At 42.1% G+C, this 18,669-nt stretch overlaps 1 protein-coding gene across 19 annotated transcripts in view; it reads right to left on the minus strand.

Moving 5' to 3' along the window:
* Nucleotides 1-18,669, minus strand: part of LRRC7 (leucine rich repeat containing 7) — a 491,902-nt gene that overhangs the window by 160,467 nt on the left and 312,766 nt on the right. For all 19 annotated transcript variants that reach the window (XR_012000829.1, XR_012000828.1, XR_012000827.1 and 16 more), the window contains one exon: nucleotides 14,547-14,610. Coding sequence is in view for 16 of the 19 variants with exons in the window: in XM_072754894.1 (XP_072610995.1) it covers nucleotides 14,547-14,610 (64 nt within the window). In the remaining 3 variants the exon portion in view is untranslated. The remainder of the gene's footprint in view (nucleotides 1-14,546; nucleotides 14,611-18,669) is intronic.

Raw genomic sequence — 18,669 nt, forward strand, 5'->3', positions numbered from 1 at the left:
ACTCATCCATCCATCCATCCATCCATCCATCCATCCACCCATCCATCCATCCACCCACCCATCCATCCATCCACCCACCCATCCATCCATCCATCCACCCACCCATCCACCCATCCATCCACCCATCCATCCACCCATCCACCCATCCATCCATCCATCCACCCATCCATCCATCCATCCATCCATCCATCCATCCATCCATCCACACAGCGCCTTCTGAAGAAACTAGTTAGGTGTCTCATGGAACCTGCCAGACATCTTAGAAGAAGCCAGCAATAGAGGTGGGATTATCCAAGGAAGATGTGTAAAGGAACTTCTTGTTCAGTGAAGAAATCATCAGGATAGATAAGGGAGACCCACAAGGTTCTTAAGATTGTTGCATCAGCAGAAATACTGCCAGCAGGGGCTGACAGGGACAGAGAGAGGACACGATGAGGGAAGACGGTGAGACTCCCCAAATTCTAGAGGTAGGCAGCAGGTGATTCAACCTACCTGACTGCAAAAACTCGTGTATGTGACTCACTCAGCATGTGGAGTTTGAGCCACGGAGGTTAGTCCCAGGCTTTGAGACCTAATGGAGTTTTCTTGGTTGGATTCTGAAACGGTTCCTGAGTGTAGGACCCTCTCGGACTCCTATCCGCCACTCCGTCCCCTTTGTACGGGAATGTCTGTAGCCGTTAGCCCATGCCTATTCCACAGTTGTATTTTGGAAGCAGATGAACTGTTTTCTAGTTTCATGGGTCTACAGATGGAGAGGAGCTTTGTTCCAGGATGGATTATGCCCAGAACTCTTTCCATGCCTAATTTAGATGCTTTAGATGATGAAATTTGGGACTTCCAAGCTGATGAGCTCTAGATGAGTTTTGTACTCGAGTCAAAGTTTTAATGGATGGGACTTCCGGGGACCTTGCGCCGGGGCAGGTGCATTTTCATGTAAGTCACACATAAATCTTTGGGAGCAGAGGCCAGGCCGTGGAGCCTGAGTAGCGGACTTCCAAGGATGCCCATGCCCTGATCCCCAGAACCTGTGAATGTGCGACCTTACTTGGTAAAAGAGAATTTGCTGATACCATAAGGATCTCGAGACAAAGAGCTTATCCTGGATTATTTGAGTGACCCCAATGTAACCACAAAGGCTCCTATAAGAGGGAGGCAGGAGGGTCAGAGAAGAGAGAAAGTAATGTAGTAACAGAGAAGTCAGAGCCGGAGATGTGCCGTCTGATACGGAGAATGAAGTGAAGCGAGAAAGGGACCACTCGTGGAACGGACACGGGCAGCCTCTAGAAGGTGGAAAAGGCAAGGCACAAATTCTCCCATGAAACCTCTGAAGGGAACAAAGCCATGATGAAATGCGAACTGTAAGACCTCCGACCTCCAGAACCATAAGATAATACATTTGTATTGTTCGAAGTCCCAAAGGCTGTGGTCACTTATTAGGATTCTGTGGTAGGGAAGGGACGCAGGTACATGCCTTGTCCTGGAATGTCGGGCTAAAAGTAAACTATTTTAATTGTGATTTCCATCCTGACTTGTCCTATGTTGTGGTTTCCCTCAGGTCAGGTAGTGATGGAATGGCCAGCGGCATTTAGGGGGCTGGACGCAAGTCGTTGCGTGGCCATGGAGGTTTAGTGGGATATATTTATAAGATTTGCGATCCTGTTTGCACTTCTAGTTATACTCCTGCTCTTGTGCAAACTGCCTTGGGCATCAGGACATGTGAGTGCGGGGCCAGAGGACACACTGAACACGAACATCCCCTTTGGTTCCCAGCACCCTAAGTACGCCGGTGGAGGAGGAGAAAGAGCCTTGAGATGTATGGAGCCAGAGGTCGGCCCAAATTTGGCAGCAATCCTAAAATTTTACAAGGCATATCAGTGAGAAATCATAAAGCTGAAATCAATGTTTCGAACTATCAGTGATAAAAATCAGAGTAAAGATTGGATTATTTTTCTATTATCTTCATAGAAACTGGTATTGTAAAATATATGTCACATGAAGACTGTCAGAGAGCATGAAGCCAAAACATAGGGGGAAAAGAGCGTTATAGAGGTGTGCTTGTATGCTACTTTCCTGGAATTAATGGTATTTATGGCATTTGTTAGCTTTTCAAAATGCATTTTAGTAACTTCAGTTTATAACTCAAAATTGATAGTTTCTTCTTCCGTCTTCGGTAAGCATTCGCTTTGGTGATCAATTGCGAGTTCCTAATTTTTGTTATTACTTATTGAAAGACGGTATCTCCAGTTTACAAATTCAGGTCCTAACTTCCGGCCACTCCTTTCAGATTTACCCAGAAATCAACTCCTCACCACCTCCGCTGCTCCGACCTCAATCTAGGACACTTTTATTTCCTGCCTATGTTATTGCAATCACTTTCTGACGGGTCTCTTTGACTTCACGTACCCCACTTTCCACTTCTTCTCAACACCCCAGTCAAAGTGACCCGGGGAACGTAAGGTAATGTAATAGAAGGTAACGTAACTTGCTCTGTATGTAACGCAATGGGACGTAACACAACTTCACATGTCAGGCCACAAGTTCTACTTGTTCAAAACCTTCCAAATGGCCCCCATTTTACTTAGAAGAAGATGCAGAACCCTTACAATTCCTCACAGGATCCTATCTACCCACCTCCCTGCCCCGTCAAACGAATGCATCCCCTCCTTACTCCACCGTGTTAGCCTCCTTGCTGTTCACACGTCACTCTTGCTCTCATGTCAGGTGCTGGGATTCCCATCTCCTCTGTCTAGAACTAACCGCCACCCAGATACTTGCATGGTTCACTCCCTCAGCTACTTCAGGTTTTTACTAAAATGTCACCTTCTGAGTGAAGCTTCCCCAGCTGCCCTAATTAATTACATCTTCCATCAACACACAACTCTATCCAGCCCCCTTTATAGTTCTCCTTGACGTTTGCATCGTCTTTTAGTTTTGGTTTATCGTGAAACCTGAAACCAAATGCATTTTTTTTTCTATTAATCCAATTTAAGATAATATGTCTAAATATTACTATTTCAGCACATAAGGGAGGTGGATGTCAATTTTATTTTGATTATTTTAAATAGAGTTTTCTGTTATTTGGGGGCTGATGTACAATCCCTATTCACAGCTCAAGAATATGCTCTTGGGTTTGCTCCATGACTATATAATACGTCTATTTTCTTTGTAGAGCCTAGAGTATAAATGTATATACTTTTACTTACTGTTGTTTATCCTGGTCCAATTAGGGAATACTTCTTTTTCCTTTAATGTCTCTGGTACAAACTGTTGACAGAAACCCCAGGACACCTGACTACATGGAGATACATGCCATTCTTAGAAAAGTCTACTTCTGGAAAGGCAAACAGAGCTAATTGATTTCATTCCTGGTACCTCGTCATGACGTTGCAGTCATGAGAAATGGCAATGAGGGAAAAGCTGCTGCCTCTGGAAGCAGGCAAAGAAGACTTATTTTATTTCTGGGGAAGGGAAAGTTCGAAAGCAAGAAATTAGTTTCCTTATTTGCATGTGTGACCTTGGAGTCTGCAAATTAAAGGCGAATTAAAGGCCTAGGTCAACGGATGTGGTATTTGTAAAAATGGAGGCCCCAATCTGATTGTCATCTGAAAAAAAAAAGCCTCCACAATCATTTTCGGTGAGAAAATACATTTCAATTGAATGATTCATCAAGATTTCCTTTCAAATTCCAGAGTTAGTGGCGATACAGTTTTATTTACTTATTGATCACAGTGGCAAATTGTGTCCTTCAGAGTTTCAAAGGGAAACTCGTTTGGAAGTTTGTCTCAAAGTGAATTGAAATTGATTCCTCAAAGGATATCTAATTGTGGAATGACTGCTTTTCAGGGAAACTAAAAGTATTTCCTCAACCTCTATTATTGTTTAGTTTGAATTAAAAATCTCCAATTTATATAGGCACGATGCTGATGATGAGAACTGACTGTTCACTTTAAAATCAAATGATTCATTCACTCGCTCCAAAACATTTATCAAGTGCCAGTTGGGGACACGGTGCTCTCTGTCAGTGCAGGGAAAGCAGTCCGGAGGAAATGACGCCAAAATTGAGTCCGCAAAAGCAAACATTAGTTTTATTTTATTTATTTATTTATTATCATTATATTCTTACACCTGTTTTATTTTGAACGCGTAAGCTCTTGCCTTTCGGCAGGGGGCCTACGTCTCTCTGGCCTACTTTGCAATTCTGAGGCTAATGCCATTTCTGTTTTGACAGGCAGCTCAGTGTCAGGCCCTGACAACTGGGGGGACTGGAGACAGACTGGGAGGCTGGAGGCCGGAGGTGGGGCTTGCTCCTTCTATTTCATCCCTGGTCATGTCAGCATCCCAACAGCAACGCTCCCTCGGGGTGACACTCAGCGTCAGCAACAGCAGCAGAGCTCAGGTGGTGGTTTTTCCACATAACCCAGAAGCAGCCTCATCACGGTCCCTCAGAGACACCAGCACCAGCCTCTATGGGGCTGAGTCCCCTACACGACCCCCTGCCATTTATTCCCTACCCTGAAGGTGCCAGCTGCTTCCTACAGTTATCACCTCTGTGATCCCTCAGTGTCCCTGTCCCCCTTCTGTCCTTTCGGTTTTCTGGCACATGCGTAACTGTTCTTTTCCTTAAATTCCCTTTGTTAAACAACTGATGTAGTTTCCACCTCCTGACCGGGCCTGGATTGATACAGAAATTGATGTGTCTCTAATAATTAAAAAAAAAACAACTTTCATTTCTCATGTTTCTCTTGGTATATGAATAACCTTTGGAAATGCCTGTGGTGCATATTTACAATCAACGTCCTCAGTGATTTTACAAATGCAGGAAATGGAGGAGTTAATAATTAGGATGTCTCAAGTATTTTCCTTAAGAACAGGTGGCCAGTTATTATTGCAAATTGTGTTTTCCTGTTTTGTTCTTTTTAATAAGCTTTCTCTGAAAAACACTTGACAAAACTTGATGAGTAGGTAGGGAAACCTATGCTGTAATTACTTATGAAGGAAATTGTTAGATATGCAAATACAGCGCTTGCCTCAGATATACACGCATCCTAGGTAATTAAAAAGGAGCACAGCTTGGGCTTACCAGGTAGGTGAAGCCACTGGCAGCTATGCTTTTATTTATTTACTTTTTTATTTATTTTTTTCAGCTATGCTTTTAGTAGAATGAATTTAATTTAACTCTAATCAATTTAAATTACAAGTTAAACTATTAGCTGAAGTACTTGATTATTTCAAATGTCTATGAAAAAACATTAGTATGATTTATGTAGCCCAAATAAATATTCCATTGTAGGATCCAAGGGCAGGTAGTCCAAAATGTACCACGTTGACGAATTGATTATTTTGAACTAAAACTTACTTGAGTGTAGGAACACTCTGACTCCTTTTTGTCTCTAGAAACCAGGAGATAACTCTCCACGTGAAAGGTACTCTCCTTGTACCAGAAGGTAGAGACATTCTTACTAGCAGAGAGGGAATTCAGAGCCATGGAAGCTGTATAAACAGAGCTTGTATTTTACTAATTTGCAATTTCAGCCCAGTCCAAATTCTGTTTAGAATTCCTTACTGAAACCTCCAAACATAAATTTTCTTTGTCTTGTCAATTTCATACAGATTTATTGTCTTTTTGTCTAAAAAGTGTTAAAACTGCCTGCCTTGGTCATTTCTTGGGTCTTAATTTCATTACTGGAACGCTGTACACAGTCAATTAAACTTTTTGTTCCCCCTCCTGTTAATCTGTCTGCTGTCAAATTAATTCTTAGACCAGCGGGAAGAATCTTGAAGGCTAGAGTAAAACCTTTCCGTTCCAACACTATACAACTATTGGCATTTCTTCTCAGCATCTCCATTCTTTATCTATCTGAGATTTTTATTTACCCTACAAATAAAGTGAGAAAAATCAATAAAAGTTATTCAGTTTGAATATTGAGATTAGAAATTCTTGCTTATGGTGATCTGCAGCCTTCCTAAGCTTTCAAAATGGTGATTTTCAGAGTGCAGAATATTTTCTAAGCTTTTCTAAAGAGAAGATTTATGGAATATCAGTCGTCTAATATAGTTTATGGACTGCTGAATTTATGAAATGTTTTTATAAAGACTGCTTGACATATTTTCTCAAATATTAGATAGTTAAAATGATACTACTCATTTCCTGATGAATTCCTTGGACTTTAAATACATTGAATCTTTGCATCATCTTTTAAAAAACTAAATGACTTTTTCATCACACACAAAATATATTTTTATTCTTTAAATATTTTTGTTACTATAGTTTAGGTATTTGCTTTTTAAAATTCATGTTTTGTTCTTTAATCCAGAATGAGTGGCCTATGCTTTAGAAATGTCTCTGTCAGTAACTGGTACATTAAATAGTTCAAAGAGCTGACAATACTCTTAAAATGATCTATCATATCTCAAATTCTGGAGAATTAATCTTGGATAGTTTTAGGTAGAGAGGCAGAAATAATTTCTTTATGGAGATGAAATAAACATTGAAAAAATTACCCCTACTTGGTTACTTTTTCAAAAAAGACCTCACAAAATAATTATTAAATAGCATTTTAATATCACTTATGATATCATACTCATATTCATAGTTAGTCCAAACTCCATAAGACGATACAGAATATATAGATAAAAGGAAACATTTGAGGAGATAAGGCCTGATAATTTTCTAAAAATTAATGAAAAACATAAACCCACAGAGAAAGCACACAGGAATAATGTATAAAAACCAAACACATGAGCAAAGATTTTTAAAACTCCCAGGGAAGATTGAACTGAATGCAGTTTATAAAGAAGGTGAGGATCATCAGCATATCAGGATTATGTTGGATTTATTTCAGACACGCGAAAGTCATTTTACATTTGAAATCTTCTATGTAAACAAAATTAAAAGGCAACCTACTGAATTGGAGAAGATATTTGCAAATGACATATTCAATAAAGGGTTATATCCAAAGAATTTAAAGAACTGATGCAACTCAACACCCAGAAAACAAATAATCCAATTATAAAATGGGCAGAGGATCTGAATAGACATTTCTCCAAAGAAGACATACAAATGGCCAAGAGACTCATGAGAAGATGCTCAACATCACTCATCATCAGAGAAATGAGAAATGTGAATCAAAACCACTATGAGGTATCACTTCACACCTGTCAGAATGGCTAAACTCAAAAACACAAGAAACAAGTGTTGGTGAGGATGTGGAGAAAAAGGAACCCTCTTGCACCGTTGATGGGAATACATACACACTGGTGCAGCCACTCTGGAAAAATATGGAGGTTCTTCCAAAAGTTAAAAATAGAGCTACCCTATGATCCAGCAATCACACTACCAGGTATTTACCCCCCAAACACAAAACCACTAATTCAACAGTCATACTACTAGATATTTATCCAAAACCCACAAATACACTAATTTATGTACTTGCACCTCTATATTTATTTCAGCATTATGCACAATAGTCAAGTTATGGAAGCAGCCCAAGTGTCTATTGATAGATGAATGGATAAAGAAGATATATATATATATATAGCATATAATAATATGCTATAATATAGCATATATTATAGCATATATATATTTATATAATATAAATAATATAGCATATATAATATATATAATATAATAATATAGCATATATATATTTATATTATTCAGTCACAAAAAAGAACAGAATCTTGCCATTTGCAACAACATGGATGGAGCTGGTGAATATGCTAAGTGAAATAAGCCAACCAGAGAAAGGCAAATACCATATGATCTCACTCATATGTAGAATTTAAGAAACAAAACAAATGAGCAAAGATTTAAAAAAAAATGAGAGAGAGAGACAAACCAAGAAACAGATTCTTCACTATGGAGAACAAACTGATGGGTGCCAGAGGGGAGGTGGTTGGGGAGAAGGGTGAAATAGATGATGAAGATTAAAGAGCACACTTATCCTGATGAGCACTGGCTAATGTACAGAACTATTGAATCACTGTATTGTACACTTCAAACTAGTTGATATTGTATGTCAACTATACTGGAATTAAAATTAAAAACCTAATAAAAATAAGTAAAACAACACATATTTAATATCTTTAAAAAATCCTCTTTATAATTTATTGCATTAACAGAGGAGGAAGAAAAAAATGTTATCTCAGTGAATGCAGAAAAATTGTTAGAGTTTTGCATTTTCTCATGACAAATTTTCTCAGTAATCTAGAAATAGAAATGTTCTGAACTCAACAAAGATCATCTATGCAAAACTAATAGTAAAGAATATTTTTAATAATGAAATGTTAAATGCATTCTTATTAATATCAGAAATCAGATAATAACATTTGCTTCTATTCAACTATGCACAGACTATTTGATGACCTACACAGAAATCTCTAATCTATAGACAAATTATTCATATTAATAAGAGAGTTTAGCTCTCTTATTTATATTAATATAAATTTAAAATATCAAGTGGATTACTGTATACCTGCAATAAAGCAGTGGGAAGAATAATTTTTGAAAATGTAATTTATAACTACAACAAAATGATAAAATATTTAGAAATAAAAAAGGTGTAAAACTTTTTCTGAGGAAAATTATAAGACTTCACTGAAAGATATTAAAATGGATAAATAAATGGAGATATGTCATAAAGAGACTCAATATCATTAAAATATCAATTCACCATAAATCAATAAAAATTAATGTATAGAATCAATGCATTTCTAACAAATCCCAAAGACATTTTTCCCTTTTAAGGAACTTGATAAACTAATTCTAAAATTTTTATTAACACCAAATGTCCAGATGCCTCAGTGGTAGAGACTTATTCTATCATATATCAAAAACATGGTTTGTGCTACTTAAGATGGTGTGGTTCTGGTACCCAGACCATAAATTAACCAAGGAATAAGGTCAGCTATGAATGTATAGAAATCATATTTTGTTAAGAGGTTGAACTCATTCTGGAGGAAAGGAAGGACTGCTGATAATTGCTGCTTGGAAAACAATCTGCTCAGAAAAAAAAATACATTCAATGAAAAATAATTAAGCCCAGATGGAAATACATTTGACTATAAATAATGAAGACTTTGGAGCTTTTAGAAAAAACATATGAAGAGATCTATTTGACTTTGGGGAGGCAAGAACTTGTTAAGCAAGACACAAAATATGCCAGGCATAAAAAAGTATGCATTTTATTACATTACAATCAAGAACTTCAGGTCATCGAGAGACATCAAGAAGAAAGTAAAACAAACAAACAAACAAACAAACCCCGAAAACTTGTAGAGCGTGGGAGGAGGTATCTGTAGCACATATAACCAACAGAAGATTAGCATCTAGACTATAGAACAGATCCTGCTAAGTCTACAAAAAAGAGACCTCCAATAGATAAATGAGCAAAAGTACATGAACAGGCATTTCACAGAAGAGGAAACACAAACCACCACCAACATATGGAAAAAGCACCAATCTTTTTTTTTTTTTTTAAAGCACCAATCTCATAAAAGATCACACATAGGCAGATTCAGATCATAAGGAAATGCCACTGTCAGCCAACTCCTGGAAAAAATACAAAGTCTGACAAAATCAAGTGTAGACAAAGATATGGAACACAGGGGCTCTTAGACGTGCTGGTGAATGAATACAATTATTAAAAAAAAAAGCCTTATTTTTCAAGTGGAATATGTGCACAATTAAAGACTGGGAAATTCCACTTCTAAACATATGCCTTAGAAACATTCTTGCACATGTGTACCTATGGAAGTATGCATAGCTGCGATGCAATAAAAAAAAATGGACAAAAATGATTGTGAAGGAAGAAGTAAATAAGGTGTAGTATAGTCATATTTTTGCAAAGCCTGAGAACAAGCAGAGTGAAATAATGTAATATTTAGACACATACCAACATAGGGAATGTCAAACAAAATTCAGGGTTGTACTTGTCTATGGGAACGAGGCAGGATCAGGTCAGGACGTATGGGCAGCTATACAGGACTGGTACCCTGGGTCATAAACATATGGTAGTGCCTTCCCAGGGATGCGTTTTATTATGTTTTCTAACTTCTTCTAATACATACCACATATATTGTGTTATATGTGTAACATCTGATATAATAGAGTTTCAAGCCTGTCTGATTTTATTATTTTCTAAGTTTGAATTTCAATGTCGCTATTTATTTTTTGGCCGCTATTTGACGGTCTTCCTCATCCAGCTGCCGAGAACGATCCTAACTCATAATGCTCGCAAAGAATCTTTTGAATTTGATAATCATGCATTAGTGTAGAATAGAACGCACACCAACATTCCGGTTTGGCAAATAGAACTATCTCTACGAAGACACGTACCGCCGTTAGGTACGATGTCACAGTTAGAGGGCAATCTCAGCCCTCACTTCTCGGACCTCCCTCCACGCGCATAGCAAGAAATGAAGAAATCAGGCCTCTCCTGGGATCCTCCTCCCCCGTCCCTCCTTTCAGGGGTCCTTTTGTGGCCAGAGGGGAGTGGAGACAAGGGACCCCCCATGTCACAGGAGATGCTAGTCCAGCGACCACTCTTGTCTCTGTCTTCCTTGCTGCTGGCCCTGCGCCGCCCGGGCTGCTATCTGCAGGTGGCTGGCCCGCCCGCCGCACCCTGAGCCACACACGGACCACTCTGCAGTGTGCTGTTTGTTTCCTCCGGGCTCAGCTCTTTTCTCTCTCTGGTTTGCAGAGAAGCTTTCTTACTTGAAGGTTCCCAGAGCAGAGGTTGGGAGGGCTCCGAGGGACACTTTTCTTATTACCTTATTAGCGTGGTCCTGCTCCAGTGCAGGGAGGGGAGAAGGAAGGGGGTAAGAGGGTGGGAGCTGGAAGCTACAGCTTCATTGGGCGGATGGTCAGCTATGGCCTGACCTGGCTTCAAGATCCACCTGTCTCACCTTCCTCGAGGCTCTGCTGCTCAATCTGCTTCCTTCCGGGTGTTCTCACTCATAGCGATGTGCGTTGGGGCCTTTATTAGTCCCACTACGGGCCCAGGATGCAAATGGGACTCCCTGTTCGTTAGGTAGATCTCTATACGCCCAGCGTGTGTACCTACCCCGTGGCAATCACTGCATCTGTTTTCAGGGTCCCTGACCATTCTATGACCTTGGAAAGTTCCTGATTATTCTCTGAGAGTTAGAAGGCTGTCTACCCTCAGTGCAGAGGAATTTCAAGCATTGACGTTATCTAACACATCAACCTACGATGTCCCATCTCTGACCTGGCCCTGAATAATACTCGTTTGGTCTAATTAAAAAGAAAATGATGGTGTGGGGGGAGGATACACCAAAAACACTGATAATGGTTATATAAGGGGATGAGATCATGGATGAGTCTCACTATAATTTTTAGTTTTTCTAACTTTCTCAATTTAAAAAAAATGGACATTTGTTGATTTTATATTTAATGAAAATAAGCCATGAAAGAAACAATAATAATGAAGATCTTTGAGAATCTATTATGTTCCCAGAACCTTGCTCAGGATTTTCTGGTGGTTACCATCCTTAGAAATATCAAGTGATTCCCTCTGTTTAGGATTATTCATTATGAACAAGGCATCCTTAAGCAGATATGTCTCCAAACCTCATTTAGGGCATTTACATTGAGTCTCAAGCAAGCAAACTTCTGTTCTTTCTATTAGATTTTCACATTATAAGGTTTTTTTGGGGACTTATTATCATCTTCTCTCCATAGCTGTCTCCTTAGAACATCACACAAAATGAATTCTCTCATAGTAATCTCCGAGGTGTCAATACCTAGCTACAGAATGGAACTTGCCCCCTTTCCTACACATGACATTGTTTCTAGAGGCCTCTTATCAAAGCAAATTCTCTTATTTTCTCATTAAAAGTTGTTACTTTCAGAGAAACAACAGCTAGTCCCACACATATGACTAATAAAAGCCAAGCATCTGATTAAAAGTGAATGACAGAAATGTGAAATTCCATAATTACACCACCCTTCCTCCTTGCTGCCGATGCCAAGTAACTGAGTGTTGTCGAATAAGTGGTCCCAGGACAAATGCAAAAAAAACAATTTTTTTTTTAGAGAGACTTGTTTTGTAACTAGCATGGAATACTGGGAGTTCAAAAGAAAAGAAATGTTTCTGCTCAGTGATAATTCCTCAGATACCGTACAGCATAAGTTAAAATAATATGTTTTTTTTTTTTTTTTTAGTTTACATTTACTGTGTCTACTTTCCAACACGCAGACATACCCTATTCATCTCTGTTGCCCAAATATTGATAGATTTGATTTCCAAAGTCATATGCCTGACAGAGTCAGAGTTCACAGAGCCACTTATCTCTTGCATGGATTCCGCGCCCCCAATCCTGTGAGATAGACAGCTTCGATGCCCGTATTTTATTGAAGAGGACACTGAGGCTAGAGAGTGAGCTTTAGACCCACAGGCGCCTAGCCAGCCGGTGGTGGAATCGGGAGTAAACCTCAGTTGTCTGAATCCACGGTCCATGTTCTTTCACCCACTAGACTGGCTACACCTCCTCGCGGAAGCAGATTGTAACTTCTTAATAACGGATTTTGAAACTCCCAGGACACAACAGTTACGAGGTTCACTGGCTCTGGGCTGCTGTGCCCTCCTGTCTGCGCTGAGGCCATCACAAGGTGGGGTGCACCCTCAGCAGGCTGGCTCGGTGGGGCCACGCAGCAGGGGGAGGGAGGCCCCCAAGTCTGTTCCCTGGGCCTCTCTCAGTTCACCCATCACGTGGACTCTCGGAGCCAGTCCATGGGTGGGGGGGTTACAACTGGCGTTGAGGCCAGTGAGGTACCTTCAGGACAGGACCTGGGAAAGGGCCGCCGCCGGGCCTCCTGAGCCTCCTGAGCCTCCTGAGCCTCCTGGGCCTCCTGGGCCTCCTGAGCCTCCTGGGCTCCTGGGCCTCCTGGGCCTCCTGGGCTTCCTGAGCCTCCTGGGCTCCTGGGCCTCCCGGGCCTCCTGGGCCTCCTGGGCCTGCAGCCAGCCAGAGCTGCAGGGAGTTGCCCACAGAAGTGACCAGGGCCTCACTGGGCCCACAGTCCACACAGGGGGCAGCCCCAGCTGCAGACACGAGCCTGGGGGACAGCACGTCTGTCGGCCGCCTCTGAAAAACAGCAGGAGAGCAGGGAGGCCCGGTCCTTCAGGAAGGCCTCAGCCTCCTTGGCACCCGCCCGCCGGCCACGTTGTAAGGAGACGCAGGGGCAGCCGAGGCCTTGCACGACACACACAGGCCTGCTGTGCAAGGCCGCCACATGCAGCCCAAGGGGATCTGGTGCCTGCTTCAATCACACCATGCTTCCAATTGCAGAAGGCCAAAAGTCAGCTTCCCGCCCCCCAAACGGCGATGGGGGCCGGGACAGTGGCCCGATGGGTACAGCCCAGTCCACCGAGGTAGTGTCTGCACCTCCAGGGTGTGGCGTTGGCCAAGGTTCCCTCCTTCCCAGGCCCTGGACAAGAGTCACCTCACTTAACTCTCACGCAAGCCCCGTAGGGGGGAGCCACTGTAATTTCCATTTTAGAGAGACTGAAAAAGAGACTTAGAGGTGAAGGAAGCTGCGCAAGGTCACACTGCTAGCAACGCGGCCCGGAGAGAGTAGCTGATTACTCAATTAAGTGTTTGAATTTAAAAATGGCTAAAATACAGTTTAGACGAATTGCATTTTTGAAATCTGAAGATGTTCAAGGGGAGACTTCTGAATCAGAAAGTCTGCTTGTAACGGACTGTTTGCTCTCTAATTTGCGATTGAGATTTTTTTTAAAGGATTTTATTTATGTATTCAGGGGAGACCCAGAGAGAGAGGCAGAGACCCAGGCAGAGGGAGAAGCAGCTCCCTGCGGGGAGCCGACGTAGGACTCGACCCCAGGACCCCGGGACACGGCCTGGGCTGAGGACAGATGCTCCCCCGCTGAGCCCCCCCCCCCCCCCCCGTGTCCCCTGCATTTGAGATTTTAGTCTCCAGGCAAATTTTAAAGACAGGTTAAGCTTGAGAGGAGCAGTGGGGATTCTGTGAGCCGCGGTGCAGGTGAGCTGATGGGAGAAAGGAGCTGGGGACCAGGGGGGGCCCGGCCTCCAGCTGTCCTCCCCAGCGAGCGGCCTCAGAGGCGGAGGGCTCGGGGCCTGAACTCTGGTTAGTCACCTCTCGCTTTAATTCCTGCTCGGCCACGTAAAGGCTGTACGACCATGACCACTCTGGGCGCATTTCCACCAGGTGAAGGTGGCAACGGGTCAGATAAGGGCTAAGTGAGACGACGACGCGCTACACTCTTGGTGGCTGCCGTGGTGGCGCTCGCAGGCCTCGTTCGCACGCGCTTGCCCTCCGTCCCCACCTGCCCCCTTTCTCTTTACTGAATCTGATATTATCCAGTTCTCTACGGGGTATGATAGAGTCAGATCATCACTTTATTTCCTGGATTTCATTCTGCTTTCACATTTAGCAAGTGCAAACGTGAACATGGGTAGTAACCTGGAACCTGGGGTTACAGAGACAGAAGAGATAACCTCCTGGGGTGGATTTATCAGGGTTAGAAAATGCATTCGCTTACCAGCTCACTGAATTCATTATTGCCTAGGTCAAGTCTTTCCAACTGGGCCAGTTTGTGCATTGACCTATAACAGATGGAGAAAAATACTATCGTGAGGCAAGTCCATGACACATTGATTGCTCCAAAATCATTCCACCCACCCCCAGTCATATTTACCTGGTTTATTTATTTATTTATTTTTATTATTTTTATTTTTTTTATACCTGGTTTAATAGTGCACAGAAGTGGGGGTGTTTTAGAGAGAGAAGTAAACTGCAAATACAAAACAACCGTATGCAAAACTACCACCTGCTTAAGACATTTCCAAAAGCCATTCTGCGGAGGGAATACAGAGCTCGCTGCTTAACACAAACCCGGGAAGCTTGTTAAATATCCATTCCAGTGTGAGGCATAGGGTGAGTCCACAACATCTACATTCTTAAGAATCACCCCAGATTTCGGGACCGATGGGGGAAACCAATCCTGAGCAAAGCATTCCAAAACTCACAATACGGCTATAATGTCATCATCAATCTTGCCGTTTTCTACTTAAATGAACTTGTGTTACAGACAGACTGTTGCATTCCTTGTCTCCTAAAGATATTGGCTGGGATGCTGCTACGGCTCCGTGAAATGGTAAAGCCTCGAGCAGGATTTGGTGCCAAAGGTAGAGGTACCCTTGCTGGCGCCACATGCGACTGGCGCTTCCCAAGCCGTCCTCAAGTGCGGCGTACCGTGTAAGAAAAGACAGTGTTTTCCTTTGTTCCAGGTTTCCTTATCCTCCCACGAACCAGAATGCTATCCCTAAATTCTGACTCTACAGAAATTCTGGAAGCATCATTGACTCAAATCTCAGAAATTTCAGTTCCTTTTTCTTTAAAATGGCTACAGTAATTATGTCATAGCTTAAAGTACTACTATAATCCAGACACTCTCAGACACTCAGAAATGCAAAAATGTGTGTACCCTTTCTTCATTCAGCCACTGCTATTGAGCGATTATGCACCAGACAATCTTCTGGGGTCTGGAGGACAGCAATGAATAAAAGGGACAAAAACTCTTGCCCAAAGGGACTTTCCGTTGCATTGGGGGGAGAATTACAATCGATTACAATAAATAAGCATAAATACTAAAATAAATGAGTACAGTAGGATAATATATTAGAAGGTTACAAGTGCTATGGAGAAAGCTTCAGCAGAAGAAGTAGATATGAAGAATGGAAATAGGGGGATTGCAATGTTTAGTAGGGAGATCCAGGTAAGGCCTTACCAAGAAAATGAAATGAAAGGAAATGAAGGAACAGGCTAGTGCACAGACATGTTGTTTGCTTGAAGACGTCCTATGAGACCATGTGGCTAAAGCAGAGCGAGGAATGAGGGGAGTAAGAGAGGATTGTGAGGAGTCAGATAATATGAGGTCTTATCAGCCCAATGTGAGGAGGAGGATTTGATTCTGAGTAAGATGGGTCACTAAAAGGTTTTGATCAAAGGTGTGACTGAAGTGACTTACTTTTAAAGGATATCTGTGCCTGTAAATAGAGAGGGACGGAAGTGGAAGCCAGGAGATCAAACAGGAGGCTACTGGAAGAAGCCAAAGGAGAGGTGAGGGTAGTTTGGAGCCCGGTGGTGGTAGTGGAGGTGGTGGGAAGTGATTGGCTTCTGAACATATGTAAGATTAGAATCAAATGTTTATTTGCTGAAACCTCTGTGAGGAGTAAGAAAAAGTAGAGTCCAGTGTAACTAAGAGTGTGTGTTGGTCTGAGCAACTAGAAGGATGACGTTGTAATCGATGGATAAGGAATATGGGCAGATCAGGGTTTTGGGTAGATCAGAGACTCGGTTTTAAGTGTTCTCCACCCCCCTCACTCCCACCCTTCCACGAAACAAGGTAGATGTTTGAGGGGATGGGGGTGTCCATTAACCAGATGGGAGGACGCTTCTCACAATGTGCACATCCATCAAATAATCACCATATATACTTTGAATAACTGGCCACTTGTCAATTATACGTCAGTCAAATTGGAGGCGTGTCCTAGAAAATACACGTGTGAGTTCCTGAAGAGCACAGGGAGAGGTCCTTTCTCGGTGTTGGGGGTAAAAGGCTCCATCGACACTTTGTTCTGGAGCATCGCTCAGGCTTTGGAATCGGAGGAGATGGCCTTTGGGGGAGGAAGTGTCGAAGGGCCGGGTTGAAAGAGATCGTGGCCTATTTCAAGGAACCGCAGGTTAGCGAAAACAATGAGAAAAACAGTAAGAAATAAGAAAGAATATGTAGGGAAGGGCCGTACCATAAAGAAACCCATGTCGAGCCAAAGAGTCTGAGTTTTCGCTTGAAGGCAACGGAAGCCTTTTGGATTCAGATCAGAAAGTATTTATCAGATTTGTATTTTAGAAAGCTCGCTGCGGCAGCTTGGGATGGTGTGAGACGTGGGGGGAGGATGTGCTAGCGGAGGGGCCAGCTAAGACTGTCCCGAAACGCACGTAGGGCCAGAAATAAGACAAAGCAGTAGGGACGGCACTGCGGGCTGGGAGGGATGCTCTGGTGGAGGGAACTCGGCACTGCTGATGACTGACTGGGAGTGGGAGGTACGAGAGGAAGGAGTTTAAAATAGTTTCTGGATTGAGGACCAGTGTGGGAATATTGCAATGGAATTAAATATGTGTGTGTGTGAGAGAGAGAGAGAGAAACTAGAGCTCAGGGAAAGGTCTTGACTGGAAATAAAAACTGAAAAATAAATAAGTGATATTTTTTGTCTATTCCACCTCAAAATTATTCTTTTTTTTTTGAGCTCATGTACCATTTGTTTTCTTTTCCATGATTTACTTGATATTTACCACTTGCTTCCTTGAATTGTCAGTGTTTTTCATATGTCTATGCCTCCTGTCTCCACTCCCTCCTTAAAATACGTTTCAAGATGACCGGAAGGGCCTGGGTGGGACCAATTACTAGTCCAAAGATGGTTCTGAAAATGTGGCCAGCGTTGTAAGAACATCGGCCTCGCCTCTTGTGTCATCTATGCCACTGGGTAAGTGCTTTAGGGAAAGGGATGGGAGTGGCTGGGCCCCAAGAAAAGAGAATTAGATTTTCTTCTTAGCCTGGGAATATTGAGGAATGGCAAATTCTTGTAAATCTCAAGATTTACAAAGCCCTGAGAGCCAAGGTAGAGGACCAAGTGGCCGGGTGTGGCACGTAAATTAGAAATAATCGTAGGGGTAGCAGAGCCACCTTCACTGGGCTTCACCCTGTAGGTGACAAAGATTCCAGTGAGACCCACCATGAGCTGAAGACCAGAGGCCTTTCTACAAAATTCTGTAAATTCTATAGTTCTCACTGATCCCCTGAGGATAATTCCCCCCGCCCCCAGCCTTAGTGGTAGAGAACCAAGATGAAATTAATTTTATTAAATGAAGAAATGGGGATGTCTTATAGCTGTGTGTCCTGAGGCCAATTCTATTACTTGTAGGATGTATCTTTTTTTTTTCCCTTCCCTAGGCTAAATAATAGTGACTTCTTAAATCATCCTTTGTGTGTTAGGATTTCCAGGCTCCTTGAACACAAGATAATCCAGGATTATCTTTATCAATGTTTCTCTTCCAAAACAAGGCCAGGTCCAAATCTGGCACCTCCTTTTTTTTTTTTGGTAAGTAAAGTTTTATGGGAATGCACCATGTTGACATATGACCTACGGCTGTTTATCACCACAACAGTAGAACTGAAGGGTTGAGGCTTAGATCACATGGACCACCCCAGAACCCAAACACCTCCTACCTCTGACGGCCACGCGGTGCTCGGAACTGAACACTATTCTCTGGCTGGGGGCTGACCAAGACAACCTATGAAGAAACTATTATTTCTTATATGTATCTGGGTAAAGTTTGGTTTCTTTTGTGAAGGGATAGTTAGTCTCCGTGTCACTGCGAAGCATTTTTCTCTTCCCAGCTAGTCTTAGGTTACTGCTTCTGAAGCCCTTGGTTCATAAACTCATACCTAGAAACCATATTTTAAATGTGTTAACATAGCTTCCCACCATCCCTTTGCCATTCTTCTGAATGGGCAACAATTTTCCTTTTGCTTATTCCGGAACAACAAAAAAGCCTTCCCCATGAGGTTTTTAAAAAACTTTTCCTGAAGCTTATTTAAGCTC

This window comes from Vulpes vulpes, chromosome 3 (genome assembly GCF_048418805.1).
Source record: "Vulpes vulpes isolate BD-2025 chromosome 3, VulVul3, whole genome shotgun sequence".
Lineage (NCBI taxonomy): Eukaryota > Metazoa > Chordata > Mammalia > Carnivora > Canidae > Vulpes > Vulpes vulpes.